Genomic DNA, 18,320 nt, shown 5'->3' with positions numbered 1-18,320 from the left:
ATGATTACATTGGTTTTTAACTAGTCTCTTTTTATAATCTATTTTAGTGTTTAATCACTGGCGGGATGAACAGATTATGTATTAGAAGTAATTTTCATTGTTTGCTCTCTTCTGTATAGCACTGATCATGCCAAATCTTAACTTTTCAAAGTAGATATGTGATAGGTTTGTTTTTCTTTCAAGCATATATAGAGAAATGTTACATATCAGTCCCCTTTAGAATTTCTGTAGGTGAGTCAATTTCAATCACAGAAAGGCAGAAGCAAGAAAATCCAATTTAGAGTGCAAAGAGAAAAATATTTAATCTCTACTCAAAGTCGTGGTTTGAACTGTTACTTTACGTAAGGGACAATTGTGTAAATGAAACTTAAGCATGTTTTTTTGTCTTTAGCTTTCATCCTAAAAGGAGTTCTTAAATATATATAAGAAATATATAAAATATATATATAAATTTGACCAAATTGGGCGGCGCCTGTGGCTCAAGGAGTAGGGCGCCGGTCCCATATGCCGGAGGTGGTGGGTTCAAACCCAGCCCCGGCCAAAAAAAAAAAAGAAGTTAAAAAAAATTTGACCAAATTACAAATTGGTTTACTTCAAAGAAGCATTAAAAAAAAATTCTTTTGTAGGAGCATCCTTGTCTCCATGTCAGTTTAGTTTTTAAAGGCAAGATCAAAAACCATGGGTCCGGAAAGAGAGCTGCTTCTACAGTGATAAAATGGAGGACTAGTCTTTGATATGCTTTATTGTTTTTCTCTGAAAGTAGCTCAGTGTATCAGGATGTTTTGTTTTGTTTCATTTTGTTTCAGAATCTCCTCAACTGTGGCTTCTCTCTGGAAAATGTGAATTTAATGTATTGTAAAACTACAGTGAGACAAAACACATCCTGCTTTAAATTTTGTTAAGTAGAAATTCTCTTTTGACAATAAATGTAAAAAGCATAAAAATTATTAACTTAACTTGTGTATTAAAAGTATGTATATGTATGCCAGCTATGTTTTCTATGACATTGACACATTATGAATTACAAGCATTAGCATGAACTATATGAAATTATCATTTTTATAGGTCAGAAATGGCTGAGCCTTGGCAGGTTCATATAGTTCAACCTAATACATGATTTTGGAATTGTGGAACTGATTTTGGAACTTCCTAGAACATTAATTTATGTTGTGTTATCTAGCTACTTTCTCAGTAATGGAAAATTATTTACATTTATTTTAGGTTAACTTGAATTATAAAAGCTGTTTGAAATTTTAGGTTGATAACATTTTCTACCACTTGCTGTCGTTTGTGGTGGTCTGCTTCCAACAGCGGGTAGAGTTGTCTGTCTTCTAGGTCTCCAAGAGATACGTCTGAGTTCCTTTATGAACAATGTTGTGGAATTTAAAATGCGCAGTGTTTTCTGTGTCCTTTTTTTAATGATATGTGATTTGGTTGTGTTTTCAAAGGTTTGTGCTTTCTGGAAATCTGCATGGTGGCTCAGTGGTAGCAAGCTATCCTTTTGATGATTCTCCAGAGCACAAGGCCACTGGAATTTATAGCAAAACCTCAGATGATGAAGTCTTTAAATACTTGGCAAAAGCATATGCTTCAAACCATCCCATAATGAAAACCGGTGAGCCTCATTGTCCAGGAGATGAAGACGAGACTTTCAAAGATGGAATCACAAACGGTGCACATTGGTATGATGTAGAAGGTATGCATAGCCCTGAATTTGCTATATTTTCCCTCTGGTTGATTTAGTTTTCTTAAGTCTATTCTGAATGAAAAAGAAGAACATTGTAGAATTTTAATTTTTGAACATCTTATATTTCTTTTTTTTTTCAAACCCATAGTAAAATTAAAAGACTATGTGAACACTTAGGTATCCTTCATTTAAATTCACCACTGTTACCTTACTCCAAATGTTCTGCCTCTTCCTCTCACACTTTTTGTTTCTCCCTTCACACATGATCTTTTGTCAAACTATCCAAAAGTAGGCTCATGACACTTTAAGTTCTTCAGCATGTATTTCCCAAGTATAGGGACAGTCTTCTATGCAACTGTCTACTATCACCATAACTGAGAAATCCATAATAATTCAGTACTATAATCCCATATGCTGTCCATAAATTAGATTTCTCATTTTATCCCCAAAATAGCCTTCGTAGCCAATCAAAATTTGAGCATTGCATTTGGTTCTTGTGGAAGTCTAAGCCAGTTATGGAACATTCTATAATTTGGATTTGTTACTTTCTTCATGGTAAGATTCAGGTCAGATTTTCCAGTAAGACCATTAGTATAGATCATATCACATCATATCAGGGGCAAATAATAACAAGTTTCATGTAGCTAAATTGGACCACTTGGTTAATATAATGACCACCACCAATTTGATTTATCCATTTTATATAAAGGTACATTTTCCTTTTGTATTTTAATCTCTGGGGTAATCGTGTGATTTTTTTTTTTGCAGTTTTTGGCTGGGGCCGGGTTTGAACCCACCACCTCTGTTATATGGGGCCAACACCCTACTCCTTTGAACCACAGGTGCTGCCTGTGATTTTTTTTTTTTTTTTTTTAATTCAAAGTCTTGTTTACTTTGTTGTCCTGGGTAGAGTGCCTTAGTGTCATCATAGCTCACAGCAACCTCAAACTCTTGGGCTCAAGCTATCCTCAGCCTCCTGAGTAGCTGGGATTACAGGAGCCCATCACAATGTCTGGCTAGTTTTTCTGTTTTTAGTAGAGATGGGGTATCACTCTTTCTGGTCTCGATTTACTGAGCTCAAGCCATCTCCTGGACTTGGTGAGTGCTAGGATTACAGGCATGAGCCACCTCACCTGGCTGGTGATATTTTTTTCCTATGGTAAAAATGTAAATACATATACATATAACATAAAATTTACAATTTTAACCATTTTTAAGTATAGAATTCAGTGGCAGTAATTACATTCACAATGTTGTATAACCATCACCACTATTTTCAAAACTTTTCTTCACCCTAAACAGAAACTCTAAGTAAATATAAACTTATTATTAAGTTTATAATTCTCGTTCCCTATCTCCCTCTCCTCACCACACTGCCCACCCACCAGCCACTAGTAACCTCTAATCCAGAGGTTCTCAACCTGTGGGTCTCAACCCCTTTGTAACAATGAAAATACCTCGCAGCATTAGGAAGGTTGAGAACCACTGCTCTAATCTATAACACTGTATCTATGTATTTGTCTATTTTAGATATTTTATATAATTGGAGTCCTACAATATTTGTCCTTTCTCATCTCACTTATTTCTCTTAGCACAATGTTCTCAAGGTTGACCAATTTTGTAACATGTATAAGAACTTAATAATTCCTTTTTATGTATATAATACATTTTGTTTATCAATTCATCTGTTGTTGAACACTGGATTATTGCCACCTTGGCTGCCATGAATAATGTTGTAATGAACATTGTCATACAAGTATCTGTTTGGAGCGTCCTTGTTTTCAATTCTTTTAGGTATACATCCGGAAGTGGTAATTCTATGTTTAGATTTTGAGAAACTGCCAAACTGTTTTCCAGTTCCACCAGCAATATATTAGGGTTCTAATTTCTCATGGAATGCTTTATTTTATTTTATTTTATTTATTTTTGAGACAGAGTCTCACTGTGTTGCCTTTGGTAGAGTGCTGTGGCGTCACAGCTCGTAGTAACCTCAAACTCTTGGGCTTAAGTGATTCCCTTGCCTCAGCCTCTCAAGTAGCTGGGACTACAGGTGCCTGCCACAACGTCTGACTTTTTTTTTGGTTTTAGTTGTCATTGTTGTTTAGCAGGCTCAGGCCGGGTTTGAACCCACCAGCCTCGGTGTATGTGGCTGGTGTCCAACCCACTGACCTACAGGTACCACTGGAATTCTGTTTTTTAAAGAATTGTTAAGTAGCCAGGCCTGATGGCTCACACCAATAATCCCAGCACTTTGGGAGGCCAAGGCACAAGGGTCACTTGAGGCCAAGAGTTCAAGGCTGGAGGTCAAGGGTTCAAGACCAGCCTGGACAACATAGTGAGACCCTGTTTCTACGAAAAATAAAAAAAATTAACTAGGCATGGTCTCAAACACTGTAGTCCCAGCTATTTGGGAGGATGTGGTGGGAGGATTGCTTGAGCCTAGGAGCTTAAGGCTGCAGTGAGCTATGATCAGACCACAGCACTCCAGCCTGGGCAGCAGAGAATTCTCTCTTTAAAAAAAAAAAAAATTGTTAAAGAAAGCTTCAATTGTTTACTTTTTCTTTTTAAATGTTACACAAACAGCTATTGGTCTTCTGAACTTTCAGTATACTTAGAATAATAGCTTTTTTGTTTTTATGCACAGATTTAGAAGGAACAAGTCAACCCATGGAAAAGTCATCAGTGTAACCTTTTTCTCTTCTTGGTATCTGACCATTGTAGATTGGCTTAGGTTTTCTTTACCTTCTAAAAAGTGTCTTATGACATGTCTCTTCATGTGCCTTTATTTAAACCTTTGAATTACTCTTTTACATTTCATATCAAGCCACGTGTGTACACAAAATGGGTCGTAAGTTTGAGAACTTAATACCTTCTAGAATTTTCTCATCTCCGTCCAACCCCGTAGTTTCTACCAGTGTTTCTTGTGTACAAAAAGCTTATACAAAGAAATTTGAAATATTATTTAGAAGCCTACTTCCCCCCCATAATAAGGAGAGATGATTTGAAAATCCTTAAATAATTTTTTATATATAAGGGACATACTTTAATGTCTTTGATCCCCAAATTTCAATCTTCAGTAAATATATTTAATAAAACCTAACTTTGTGAACTAGTGATTTTGTGATGTAGTCAAGTTACTTTATTAATTTGAGATGGTATTATTTAAAATAATAATTTGAAAAATAATTTACTTTTCCTTTTTAGAAATAGTTGTAAAGACTTAGAAAGTAATTTCTAGTTGACTATTCATCTATGTTAAACTATTTAATAATTCAAAAATAAATATCCTGCCTTCACAGAAACCAAGTGTACTTTGGAATTAAGGCCAGTTTAATTGGTTAAACCAGTTATCAGATTTTTCTGATTCTTCAAACATCTGAAGAAGCTAAATTTTGCTGCTGCCCCTGTTATTGTTTTTATGAGCATTAACTTTTCTCCTGCTTTAGTTGAACGGTCAGACAGGTCTTAAGTTATTTCTATAATATCTAGGTTATTTCTCTTCTTTTTTTTTTTTGTTTTTTTTGGCCGGGGCTGGGTTTGAACCCGCCACCTCTGGCATATGGGACCGGCGCCCTACTCCTTGAGCCACAGGTGCCGCCCTAGGTTATTTCTCTTCTTACCTCAGCACGTACTGACTCATTTCCCCTTGAAGAGGAGGCTGTAATAGTTTCAGTAGTTTCAAACAGGGAAAATTTCATTTTGTTTATCTTATGCAGTGTAAGATGTTGTGAAACCTCGTGACTAGGCATATATTCAAACACGGATGTCCAGAGTAATTTCACGTATGGTTTATTGTCATTTATTTAGGAGTACTTCCTTAAAGAATTACAGGCTTTTAGAGCTGAAAGTGAATATATTGATTTAGTCTAACCCTTAGGCTTTATGGAAAATCAAGGCCCAAGAGAACACACAGCTATAATTTATTTGCAGTATAATTTATTCAATTAGCAAACACTTGCTGAGTAACTGCCAGTCCTGTATACTGAACCAGGTGATAAGGATACAGTGGGAGCCAAACAGGAACAATTTGTGCTCTCAGGGGTCAGAGAGTGTGTTAGTGTGGAATGTGAGTGATTGGCCCCTTCCACCTTCTCTGTTATTGCCAGTGTTGACTCAGCCCTTCAGGTTGCCTCTGTGGGTGAGCCTTGCTTCTCTCAACATGCCTTTCAAACCTACAGGACCCATTTAGGGAATGGCTATTTCAAAAAGGCTTGTCAGTTGTGTGCTGCCCTCCTAAGGGCTTTTTATTGTGAGAGCCCAAGCTGGACTTGTTCATGGAACAGAGTACCTTCCTTTGTTTCTTTTCTTGTAAATCACGGTGTGTTGATTTGTATGTCATTTGCCTGTCATTTTTTCTTCATTGTTTTAAAGACATTGTAAAAATCATCTGATGGTTTAGTATGTTTATACCAAAGCAAATTTAATGAAACTGAACTGTAGTGTTAGGTCAATTTTTAAAAATTGCTCTCTTTCAACTTATAAAATTTAAGAAAGGGCAAGTAACCCCAGACTCTATATAATTGAAATTATTTGATTAAATGCCATAGTTTTGTATAACTTCCAGAAGTTTTCTTGGGCAAAACATTGTTATATTTTACTTTCCCAGAGATAGACAGTGGAAGGCAGTGCTTTATAGTGGCAGAGAGAGAGCTATGGAATCCCACTGTCTTGGGTTTGAATCTCAACTTTGCCTTGACCACCGTGTGTGTGTGTGTGTGTGTGTGCGCGCGCGCGCGCGCATGTATGAATAAGAGAGAGATGTCTCGGAAAGTTAATGAATTTCTTTAAGCCTCAATTCCTACACACTGTATATAAAATGTATGAAAGGAAGATAAATATCATCTTCACAGGATTACAAGGCTCAAGTGAGAATGTATATAGAGCACTTAGCTGAAAATCTGGTACATGACTACTTATCTCCACCATGAGTTTAAACCTCATGAGGGTAGGGACCTTATTTATTCTGTTTTCTATTTCCAGAACCATGTGTGGCATATAGAAAAGTAAAAAGTCTTTTCTGAAGGTTTTAAAAATTTATATCTTTATTATTATTATTTTTTAGAGACAGAGTCTCACTTTGTCACCCTTGGTAGAGTGCTGTGGTGTCACAGCTCACAGCAACCTGCAGCTCTTGGGCTTAGGCGATTCTCTTGCCTCAGCCTCCCAAGTAGCTAGGATTATAGGTGCCTGCCACAAAACCTGGCTATATTTTTTGTTGCAGTTTGGCCAGGGCCGTGTTTGAACCCACCACCCTTGGTATATGGGGGCAGCGCCTGTGGCTCAGTGGGTAGGCGCTGGCCCTCTCTTTTGAAATTTTTTTTTTTTTTTTTTGTAGAGACAGAGTCTCACTTTACCGCCTTCAGTAGAGTGCCATGATGTCACAGGACTCACAGCAAACTCTAGCTCTTGGGCTTCAGCGATTCTCCTGCCTCAGCCTCCCGAGCAGCTGGGACTACAGGCGCCCGCCACAACGCCCAGCTATTTTTTGGTTGCAGTTCAGCCGGGGCTGGGTTTGAACCCGCCACCCTCAGTACATGGGGCCGGCGCCCCACTCACTGAGCCACAGGCGCCACCCTCTCTTTTTTGAATTTTTAAATAAATCCATCTGAAAAATAAGTACATCTTTTTTTTGTTTTGTTTTGTTTTTTTGAAAGAGTCTCACTATGTTACCTCGGTAGAGGTCTGTGGCATCACAGCTTACAGTAACCTCAAACTCTTGGGCTTAAGCAATTCTCTTGCCTCAGCCTCCCAAGTTGCTGGGACTAAAGGCTCCTGCCACAATGCCTGGCTGTTTTTTTTTGTTGTTGTTGTTGCAGTTGCCATTGTTGTTTAGCAGGCCTGGGCCAGGCTCGAACCCGCCACCTTCGGTATATGTGGCTGGCGCCCTACTCACTGAGCTATGGTCACTGAGCCAAGTTCATAGTTATTTAAAATATTAGATGATCTTGGGCGGCGCCTGTGGCTCAGTGAGTGGGGCGCCGGCCCCATATGCCGAGGGTGGCCGGTTCAAACCCAGCCCCGGCCAAACTGCAACAACAAAAGAAAAATAGCAGGGCGTTGTGGCGGGCGCCTGTGGTCCCAGCTGCTCGGGAGGCTGAGGCAAGAGAATCGCGTAAGCCCAAGAGTTGGAGGTTGCTGTGAGCTGTGTGACGCCACGGCACTCTACCGAGGGCGGTACAGTGAGACTCTGTCTCTACAAAAAAAAAAAAAAATATTAGATGATCTTTAAACTGGATAGCCTTAACAAAAATTTATATAAATATTCTTTCTACTTTTACTCCCATTCTGAGAAAATAAGCTTGCTTTACTGGTTGTTCCTAGATTAGTATTTTTTGAACTTTTTTTTTCAATTGTGACCTGTAGTATGAAATAGCTTTTAGTCATTTATGGAGTCAGATGTATTACCATTGTATCATGAGGTCCTGCCTTTTAATTTAGTTATTTGTGTATATCTCATTCATGATATATTAAAAATGTCATAAAAGAACACTTTTGTTATATATTCTGGTATGATTTCTTTGAGTCTGTTCCATTTCATTTAAAAAAATGGGATGTTGGAACCCACTAATATCATTCACAACTGCCTGGTAATAGGTTAAGACCTACAATTTGAAAAAACATTATTGTTGATTACCCCATGGTAGAATTGATTTATTTTCAAACTCTAAGTAGGAACAAAGCACCTTAAAAGTTGCATGTGATAACTTACTATTTGGAGGTTTTCTTTTCTTTTTTTTTTTTTAGAGACAGAGCCTCACTTTGTCACCCTTGGTAGAGTGCTGTGGTGTCACAGCTCACAGCAACCTCCAGCTCTTGGGCTTAGGCGAGTCTCTTGCCTCAGCCTCCCGAGTAGCTGGGACTACAGGCACCCACCACAACACCTGGCTACTTTTTGTTGCAGTTTGGCTAGGGCTGGGTTCGAACCTGCCACCCTCGGTATATGGGGCTGGTGCCCTACTCACTAAGCCACAGGCACTGCCCCCGGGGCTTTTCTTTTGCCCTGGCTTGTTTATATGTCTCAGTCACTTCCAGTGAGGACTGAGCTACAAATATTTCTCAGCTGTTCTACTTTTAGATTGTCCTCCTTATAATATGAATGAGTACTGAAATAGGAAATTGGTCAGAAATACAGTTGTCAGGCTTGTGTGTACTCATCTGAGTCTGTGGATTCTATGATTAATTAGGACAGCTGCCATAAAGCTTTGTCTTTTTAAGCCATTACTAATTTGGGGCTGAGCCATTTCAAACTCATAATTATTGTTTTCTTCTCTAGAAGAAGAAAATATTTTGTGGATTTATCAAACTTATTTCCCTCTCCTTTTCTGCTATGGGCAGTTATGAAAGGTGACTAAATGACATACGATGTAACCATCTCAAGTTTTTCCCTGAATAATAAAAATATAACTCCTTTACATTTTAGTAAGATCAAGTCTAATACAATTATGGTCACAACCACTCTTCCTTTAAAGTGGAGCTCAGACAGAGCAGTGCTAATATGCTCTAAATCCTGGGATGCATTTGGCTTGGAGTAGATTACTTGTGGAAAGGGAAGAGCATGGGGAAAATAATTATTCAACTATTTTCAACATCATAAAAGGTTAGATTTGCTCCAAAAATGGACCAAAAAGCTTATGTTTGAGGAATGTTTTCTGTGCCATTAAATGGGGCATTATGACTTAACCCATATAACACTTGAAAACTGTAATCTAAAAATAAATCAAATGAACGGTGTATAACTGAAGAAATACAAAATCTAATATTAATAGAAAAACCATAAATATAGTAAGAAATTTAAAACATGCCTTTCTTAGTAACTGTTGGAGCATAAAGACGAAAATAACAATAAGGATGCAGTAGATTTGAAGAACAGAAATAAACCCATCTGACCTAGTGAATCATGACCGTGTACAGAATACTGTCCTTGTCTATAACTTTCCTGCAGTCTGTTTACTAGACTGTAGATGACTAAGAAACTTATCAATTGTCACACTCAGAGAAAATGTGTCTTGTTTCATTAGTGCCTGTGTTACTTTGTTTTTAGAAGTATACAGGGTGTATATTAAAAATAAAACAACAAAAATATAAAAGCTTAAAGGGTTCTTGTATCTTTGCTAGTTTTTCATTTTAATAGGATCAAGTCTAAACTTCTTTTTTGTGTGCGTGTGTGTTTTTTGGCTGGGCCTGGGTTTGAACCCGCCACCTCCGGCATATGGGACCGGTGCCCTACTCCTTGAGCCACAGGCGCCGCCCAAGTCTAAACTTCTTAGCATGACAATGAAGGTCCCACGGTTCTAGCCTCATTTCCTACCTGTTCACTGCCACTGGACTGCTTGTTCATCCCCTAAAATCTGAACCTTCACACCTGTCTGAAACGCTTGGCTCAAGTTTAGCTATTAACTTCCTCTGAAACCTGTCCTGTAATAAGTGTCACTATCTTCCCTCCTTTTGTTTGTACAGTACCGTCAGTATAATGCTTATACACTACTATGTTTTGTGTCTCCTGTTACGAGTTTGAATTCTTTGATAACAAGTACAGTGTGGTGCTATTCACTTTGGAGTTTTGTTTGTGCAAAATGTACTGGCAGGGTAAAGAGTCCTAGAGGAAGGGAAACTAACGAATTTTTGTTGTTGTTTTCAGAGACCTGTTTGCACTATGTTGCCCATGCTTCAGACTCCTGGGCTCAAGCCGTCTTCCACCTCTGTCTCCCCAGTAGCTAGGATTACAAACACATGCCACTGTGCCCAGCTAGACTAGGGAGGTTTTTGCAGTCATTTGTAATGTGATCTATTTTAGAGAAAGGGGCTTTACCTAGAGGGATTCACGGGAATGGAAAGGGAATATTAGTTACATAAGAAATTGTGTAAGAAGAATTATAGGACTGACCGTTGGTTAATGATAAAACAGACTATCAAAGAATGAAAGGACCCAAAGATAGGACTTTGAGGTTTTTGAGCCTGGAAAAATAAGAATGGTAATGATAATGGGAATGGGAAGAACTAATTGAAGGGGTGTGGGGGTGAGAGAGAGAGAGTATTTTCCCTGCAGATGAGACGAGAGTGAAATTTGGAGATAGTACTTGATGTACTAGTCATAAGCACCCTCTAGGCAATTAGGAAATAGGTTCTAGAGCTTGGGAGATGAGAAACAGAATTGGGAGTCAGGAGACTTTTAGAAAGCATATGGCAGTGTACGTGATTTGAATTCCTAGTGTTCCCTGGCATAATTTAATGGCTTGGAGCTAGAAATTCAGCCAGAACATACGTATAAATGAACAGATGGGTGCTTTTTCACCTCCAAAAGGAATGCATTTCTGGTATTCTACACTAACGGATTTTTTTAAGGAATGCTGACAATTCATATATTAATTCTCAGCCTGTTCATGTTTTAAAAGTACAGTTAATAATCAGATGTAAATTAGTAAAGAGTTTTTTGTTTTATCCGATCTTATGCATTAAAGAGCTGGTTGAGTCTCTTTCTTTTTAATCTGGGTGCTGCCTAATTTAAAAGGAAAGCAAAAGGTAAAATAGTATTCTAAGCAGAATATTTGCTTGCTTGCTTTCTCTTTCTTTTCTTTCTTCCTCCTTCCCTCCCTTTCCCCTTTCGATTTCTTTCCTTTCTTTTTTTTTTGTGAGATAGAGTCTTACACTCTGGCAACCGCAAACTCTTGGGTTCAAGCAATCCCCCTGCCTCAGCTTACTGAATAGCTGGGACTACAGGTGTGTGCCACAATGCCTGGCTAATTTTTTCTATTTTTAATAGTAACTTGGTCTCTCTCAGACTGGTCTTGAACTCCTGAGGTCAAGGGATCCTTCCACTTCAGCTTCCCAGAGTTCTAGGATTACAGGCATATTTGCCTCTTGAGTGATGAGTTTGTTTGACCTTTAGGAACAGTGCAATTGTGTACTTTGTAATGTGGTAACAGGCCTATATGAACCAGACTCTGCTTTAGTGTTTGGTCTCCAAATCTTTAGATCTAGTGTCTGTATATTAGATGTATCTTCTTCTTTTCCTTTCTATCTCTTTTTTTTTAAACTCTAGTTGTATAGAGTACTTAAAAGAGAAAAATGCAGTTCAAAGAGCTGTGTGGGAGATAGTGTTAACCAAATTAGACACTGAGAACAGATGCAGGGCTGTGTAATTTAGTTTGACTCTGCAGAGTCATATCATTAGTAAATATATATTTAGTGGGAGTGGTGAAGGAAATAGATTTTCACAACGTAAATTGCTCAGCATACACAGACCAAGTTCAGTTAAGATTTGGTCACCAGGAACTTGCATTTAAAGATTAGGAACTTAGGGAATTTTATAAAGGGCAACCTCTGGTTTTCCATGCATTGGTCCAGGTTTTACACTTAATTTTTTTTTTATGAATATCATGATCATTACTTTTTAAAAATATCTCAGGAAGTGCAGAATTATCACTTAACTCATTCTCTGAGAAGAAATTATTCACAAAAGTCAAAGTTGTGAAAATTTCTCACTGTCCTTTGAAGTAGTTTTATTAAAGGTATCACATAAGCTCTAAATTGAAATATAAAGTAGAAATTGCTTACCTATATGCCTACACTCTAAAATGCTTTTCCTATTTAAAAAACATATAGTTTTCCCATAAAAGATTAATGTAGTTTTTGTTTAATGCAGTTTGACACTTTATAGTTGGTCTGCCAAGACAAGTAAAAACAAAAAATAAACTTGCTGTGTTTAAGTCTTACCACTGAAGCATCGACTATATTTTTTCTATTGGTTTTCTGCTAGAGGCAAAAGAGTAAATCTTTAGTACCTTTGAATATAGGGTTGAATTTATTGAAGTCTCCTCCCCCCTTTAAAGCTATATCTTTCTGTGGTAAAAACAGCAATAGGGACCTGGTCCATGACAAAGATGAATTGAGTATCTTAAAATATAAAGATTAGTTATGAGACAAATGGATTGAGTTTATTTGGGATGAGCAGATCTTTAGATCAGAAGAATTTGAACCCATACAATTATTATTGGTATTGATCACGATTCCTTGTAGTGCTGGACAGATTTCTAATTGTGACACTTGGAATCTTGTTCTTTGTACTGGTAAAGGAGTGAAAACGTGATATGTTTCATTGTACGTTGAATTCAATTTTTTTCTGAGCATAGAAGATGCTGGATTAGTAGATAGATTTCAAAACTAAAATATATACCTTTGACTTTATTTTGTCAATTCTCCTTGCAGAAGAAATGGTCTAAATCAGTGGTTTTCAAATTGAGTTATGTCTAGGGAGGAGGGGAGACCATTTAGTTTGGATACCTTTAAGAAGACCTTTAGTTCCCACTTTTACACTGTTGGTGGGATAAACTAGTACAATCTAGTACAATCTTTTTGGAAGGAAGTATGGAGAAACCTCAAAGCACTCAAGCTAGACCTCCCTTTTGATCCTGCAATCTCATTACTGGGCATCTACCCAGAAGGAAAAAAATCCTTTTATCATAAGGACACTTGCACTAGACTGTTTATTGCAGCTCAATTTACAATCGCCAAAATGTGGAAACAGCCTAAATGCCCACCAACCCAGGAATGGATTAATAAGCTGTGGTATATGTACACCGTGGAATACTAGTCAGCCATTAAAAAAAAAATGGAGACTTTATATCCTTTGTATTAACCTGGATGGAAGTGGAACACATTATTCTTAGTAAAGCATCACAAGAATGGAGAGGCATGAATCCTATGTACGCTTGATATGAGGGCAATTAATGACAATTTTGATATGAGGGCAATTAATGACAATTAAGGGCACGGTGGGGGTGGGGTGGGGGAAGGGGAGAGCAGAGAGAGAAAGGAGGAGGGAGGGGTGGGGAAAGGAAGAACAGAGAGAGGGGTGGGGACTTGGTGTGTGCCACACCTTTTGGGGGCAAGACAGGATCGCAAGAGGGACTTTGCCTAACAAATGCAATCAGTGTAACCTGGTTTCTTGTACCCTCAATGAATCCCCAACAATAAAAAAAATAATAATAATTAAAGCTTTAAAAAAAGCTTTTTAAAAAGCTTCTTTTAAAAAAAGAAGACCTTTAGTTCCCATACCTAGTCTTTCCTGAGAAAGACGTTTGCTGTGGGTGTTCTATCTCACATCCTCTTCTCCCACTTGACTGAAGACAGGCATACTTTCTTATCCATCTGAATCACATTATGGTATGTTGCCTCCAAGATCTACAAACTTCCAGGGCCTCAGAACATAAGGGACAATTTGGTGATTACTTTAAGGGTATCACCCTAAAATTTTCATTGAAAGATGTATTTTTAATAATGATTTCTTGTTGTATTTATAATTTATACAAATTTATAGTAAAATAATGCCTTTTGGATAAATTGTATGGCAGTGACTATTATAATAATCCAATCCAGAAGATAAAAATTTAATGCTTAGAGCATTACAGCCATTGGAAATTAAGAAAAAAATTAAATATATAGTATAGATTGAAGAATCCTAGGATGATCAGTGCAAGACTTCAGGCATTCAGGTATGTGACATTCTGTGGAGGAAATAGAATGGAAAAAAGATCAGGGAGAAGAAGGGATATAAAATTTCTACTATTAAAGAAGAGGTGTGTTCATGTAGTTTAAAATGCATAATTCTAGGAATCAAATCTCTATGGCATTTTTTTTTTTTTTTTATTGTTGGGGATTCATTGAGGGTACAATAAGCCAGGTTACTCTGATTGCAATTGTTAGGTAAAGTCCCTCATGCAATCATGTCTTGCCCCCATAAAGTGTGACATACACCAAGGCCCCACCCCCCTCCCTCCTTCCCTCTGTTTCCCCCCCCATAACCATAATTGTCATTAATTGTCCTCATATCAAAATTGAGTACATAGGATTCATGCTTCTCCATTCTTGTGATGCTTTACTAAGAATAATGTCTTCCACTTCCATCCAGGTTAATACGAAGGATGTAAAGTCTCCATTTTTTTTAATGGCTGAATAGTATTCCATGGTATACATATACCACAGCTTGTTAATCCATTCCTGGGTTGGTGGGCATTTAGGCTGTTTCCACATTTTGGCGATTGTAAATTGAGCTGCAATAAACAGTCTAGTACAAGTGTCCTTATGATAAAAGGATTTCTTTCCTTCTGGGTAGATGCCCAGTAATGGGATTGCAGGATCAAATGGGAGGTCTAGCTTGAGTGCTTTGAGGTTTCTCCATACTTCCTTCCAGAAAGGTTGTACTAGTTTGCAGTCCCACCAGCAGTGTAGAAGTGTTCCCTTCTCTCCACATCCACGCCAGCATCTGCAGTTTTGAGATTTTGTGATGTGGGCCATTCTCACTGGGGTTAGATGATATCTCAGGGTTGTTTTGATTTGCATTTCTCTAATATATAGAGACGATGAACATTTTTTCATGTGTTTGTTAGCCATTCGTCTGTCGTCTTTAGAGAAAGTTCTATTCATGTCTCTTGCCCATTGATATAAGGGATTGTTGGCTTTTTTCATGTGGATTAATTTGAGTTCTCTATAGATCCTAGTTATCAAGCTTTTGTCTGATTGAAAATATGCAAATATCCTTTCCCATTGTGTAGGTTGTCTCTTTGCTTTGGTTATTGTCTCCTTAGCTGTACAGAAGCTTTTCAGTTTAATGAAGTCCCATTTGTTTATTTTTGTTGTTGTTGCAGTTGACATGGCAGTCTTCTTCATGAAGTCTTTCCCCAGGCCTATATCTTCCAGTGTTTTTCCTATGCTTTCTTGGAGGATTTTTATTGTTTCATGCCTTAAATTTAAGTCCTTTATCCATCTTGAATCAATTTTTGTGAGTGGGGAAAGGTGTGGGTCCAGTTTCAGTCTTTTACATGTAGACATCCAGTTCTCCCAACACCATCTATTGAATAGGGAGTCTTTCCCCCAAGGTATGTTCTTGTTTGGTTTATCAAAGATTAGGTGGTTGTAAAATGTTAGTTTCATTTCTTGGTTTTCAATTCGATTCCAAGTGTCTATGTCTCTGTTTTTGTGCCAGTACCAAGCTGTCTTCAGCACTATGGCTTTGTAGTACAGACTAAAATCTGGTATGCTGATGCCCCCAGCTTTATTTTTGTTACAGAGAACTGCCTTAGCTATACGGGATTTTTTCCAGTTCCATAAAAAATGCAGAATCATTTTTTCCAAATCTTGAAAGTACGATGTTGGTATTTTGATAGGAATGGCATTGAATAGGTAGATAGCTTTGGAAAGTATAGACATTTTAACAATGTTGATTCTTCCCATCCATGAGCATGGCATGTTCTTACATTTGTTAATATCCTCTGCTATTTCCTTTCTGAGGATATCATAGTTTTCTTTATAGAGGTCCTTCACCTCCTTCGTTAGGTATACTCCTAGGTATTTCATTTTCTTTGAAACTATGGTGAAGGGAGTTGTGTCCTTAATTAGCTTCTCATCTTGACTGTTATTGGTGTACACAAAGGCTACTGACTTGTGGACATTGATTTTATATCCTGAAACATTACTGTATTTTTTGATGACTTCTAGGAGTCTTGTGGTTGAGTCTTTGGGGTTCTCTAAGTATAAGATCATGTCGTCAGCAAAGAGGGAGAGTTTGACCTCCTCTGCTCCCATTTGGATTCCCTTGATTTCCTTGTCTTGCCTAATTGTATTGGCTAAAACTTCCAGCACTACATTGAATAGTAAAGGTGACAGAGGACAACCTTGTCTGGTTCCAGTTCTAAGAGGAAAAGCTTTGAGTTTTACTCCATTCAGTAAAATATTGGCTGTGGGTTTGTCGTAGATAGCTTCAATCAGTTTTAGAAATGTGCCACCTATGCCTATACTCTTCAGTGTTCTAATTAGAAAAGGATGCTGGATTTTATCAAATGCTTTTTCTGCATCTATTGAGAGGATCATGTGATCTTTATTTTTGCCTCTGTTGATATGGTGGATAACGTTTATAGACTTGCATATGTTAAACCAGTCTTGCATCCCTGGATGAAGCCTACTTGATCATGATGAATGACTTTTTTGATGATAAGCTGCAATCTATTGGCTAGGATTTTGTTCAGAATTTTTGCGTCTATATTCATGAGTGAGATTGGTCTGAAATTCTCCTTTTTGTTTGGGTCTTTTCCTGGTTTTGGTATCAGGGTGATGTTTGCTTCATAGAATGTATTGGGGAAGATTCCTTCTTCCTCAATTTTTTGGAATAATTTCTGCAGTACAGGAATAAGCTCTTCCTTGAAGGTTTGATAGAATTCTGGAGTGAAGCCATCTGGACCAGGGCATTTTTTGGTTGGAAGATTTTTTATTGTTTCTTTGATCTCAGTGCTTGAAATTGGTCTGTTCAGGAGCTCTATTTCTTCCTGGCTAAGTCTAGGGAGAGGGTGTGATTCCAAATATTGATCCATTTCTTTCACATTGTCAAATTTCTGGGCATAGAGTTTCTGGTAGTATTCAGAGATGATCTCTTGTATCTCTGTGGGATCAGTTGTTATTTCCCCTTTATCATTTCTGATTGAGGTTACTAGAGATTTCACTTTTCTATTCCTCATTAGTCTGGCCAATGGTTTATCTATTTTATTTATTTTTTCAAAAAACCAACTCCTTGTTTCATTAATTTTCTGAATGATTCTTTTGTTTTCAATTTCATTGATCTCTGATTTGATTTTGTATATTTCTTTTCTTCTACTGAGTTTAGGCTTAGATTGTTCTTCTTTTTCCAATTCCATAAGATCTCTTGTGAGATTGTTGATGTGCTCTCTTTCTGTTTTTCGAATGTAGGCATCTAAAGCGATGAATTTTCCTCTCAAAACTGCTTTTGCAGTATCCCACAGGTTTTGGTAGCTTGTGTCTTCATTGTTGTTATGCTTAAGGAAGTTAATGATTTCCTGTTTTATTTCTTCCTTCACCCATCTGTTATTCAACAGAAGATTGTTTAATTTCCATGCCTTTGGGTGGGGTCGAGCATTTTTGTTAGAGTTGAGTTCCGCCTTTAGTGCCTTATGGTCTGAGAAGATAGAAGGTAAAATTTCAATTCTTTTGATTCTGTTGATATTTGTTTTGTGTCCCAGGATATGATCAATTTTGGAGAATGTTCCATGGGGTGATGAGAAGAATGTATATTCTTTATCTTTGGGATGGAGTGTTCTATATGCGTCTATCAAGCACAGTTGTTCTAGGGTCTCATTTAAATCTCTTATATCCTTGTTTAATTTCTGTTTAGAGGATCTGTCCAGCTCTGTAAGAGGAGTGTTAAGGTCCCCTGTTATTATGGTATTATCAGATATCATATTGCTGAGACTGAAAAGGTCTGTTTCAAGAATCTGGGAGCATTTAAATTGGGTGCATAGATATTTAGAATTGAAATGTCTTCTTGTTGTATTTTTCCCTTGACCAATATAAAGTGACCATCTTTGTCTTTTTTGACTTTAGTTGCTTTAAATCCATATGTATCTGAAAATAAGATTGCAACTCCTCTTTTCTTCTGAATTCCATTTGCCTGAAAAATTGTCTTCCAACCCTTGACTTGGAGCTTTAATTTGTCTTTTGAAGCCAGGTGTGTTTCTTGCAGACAGCAAATGGATGGCTTGTGTTTTTTAATCCAGTCAACCAATCTATGTCTCTTCAGTGGGGAATTCAAGCCATTAACATTTATTGAGATAATTGATAAGTGTGGTAG

The 18,320-nt window shown here is 37.5% G+C and overlaps 1 protein-coding gene across 1 annotated transcript in view; it reads left to right on the top strand.

Annotated features, from left to right (window-relative positions):
• Nucleotides 1-18,320, top strand: part of CPD (carboxypeptidase D) — an 87,920-nt gene that overhangs the window by 6,848 nt on the left and 62,752 nt on the right. Inside the window, exon 2 of the mRNA XM_053570867.1 lies at nucleotides 1,449-1,696. Coding sequence (XP_053426842.1) covers nucleotides 1,449-1,696 — 248 coding nt within the window. The remainder of the gene's footprint in view (nucleotides 1-1,448; nucleotides 1,697-18,320) is intronic.

This window comes from Nycticebus coucang, chromosome 18 (genome assembly GCF_027406575.1).
Source record: "Nycticebus coucang isolate mNycCou1 chromosome 18, mNycCou1.pri, whole genome shotgun sequence".
Classification (NCBI taxonomy): Eukaryota; Metazoa; Chordata; class Mammalia; order Primates; family Lorisidae; genus Nycticebus; species Nycticebus coucang.
This window is presented reverse-complemented; position numbering and strand designations above follow the sequence as displayed.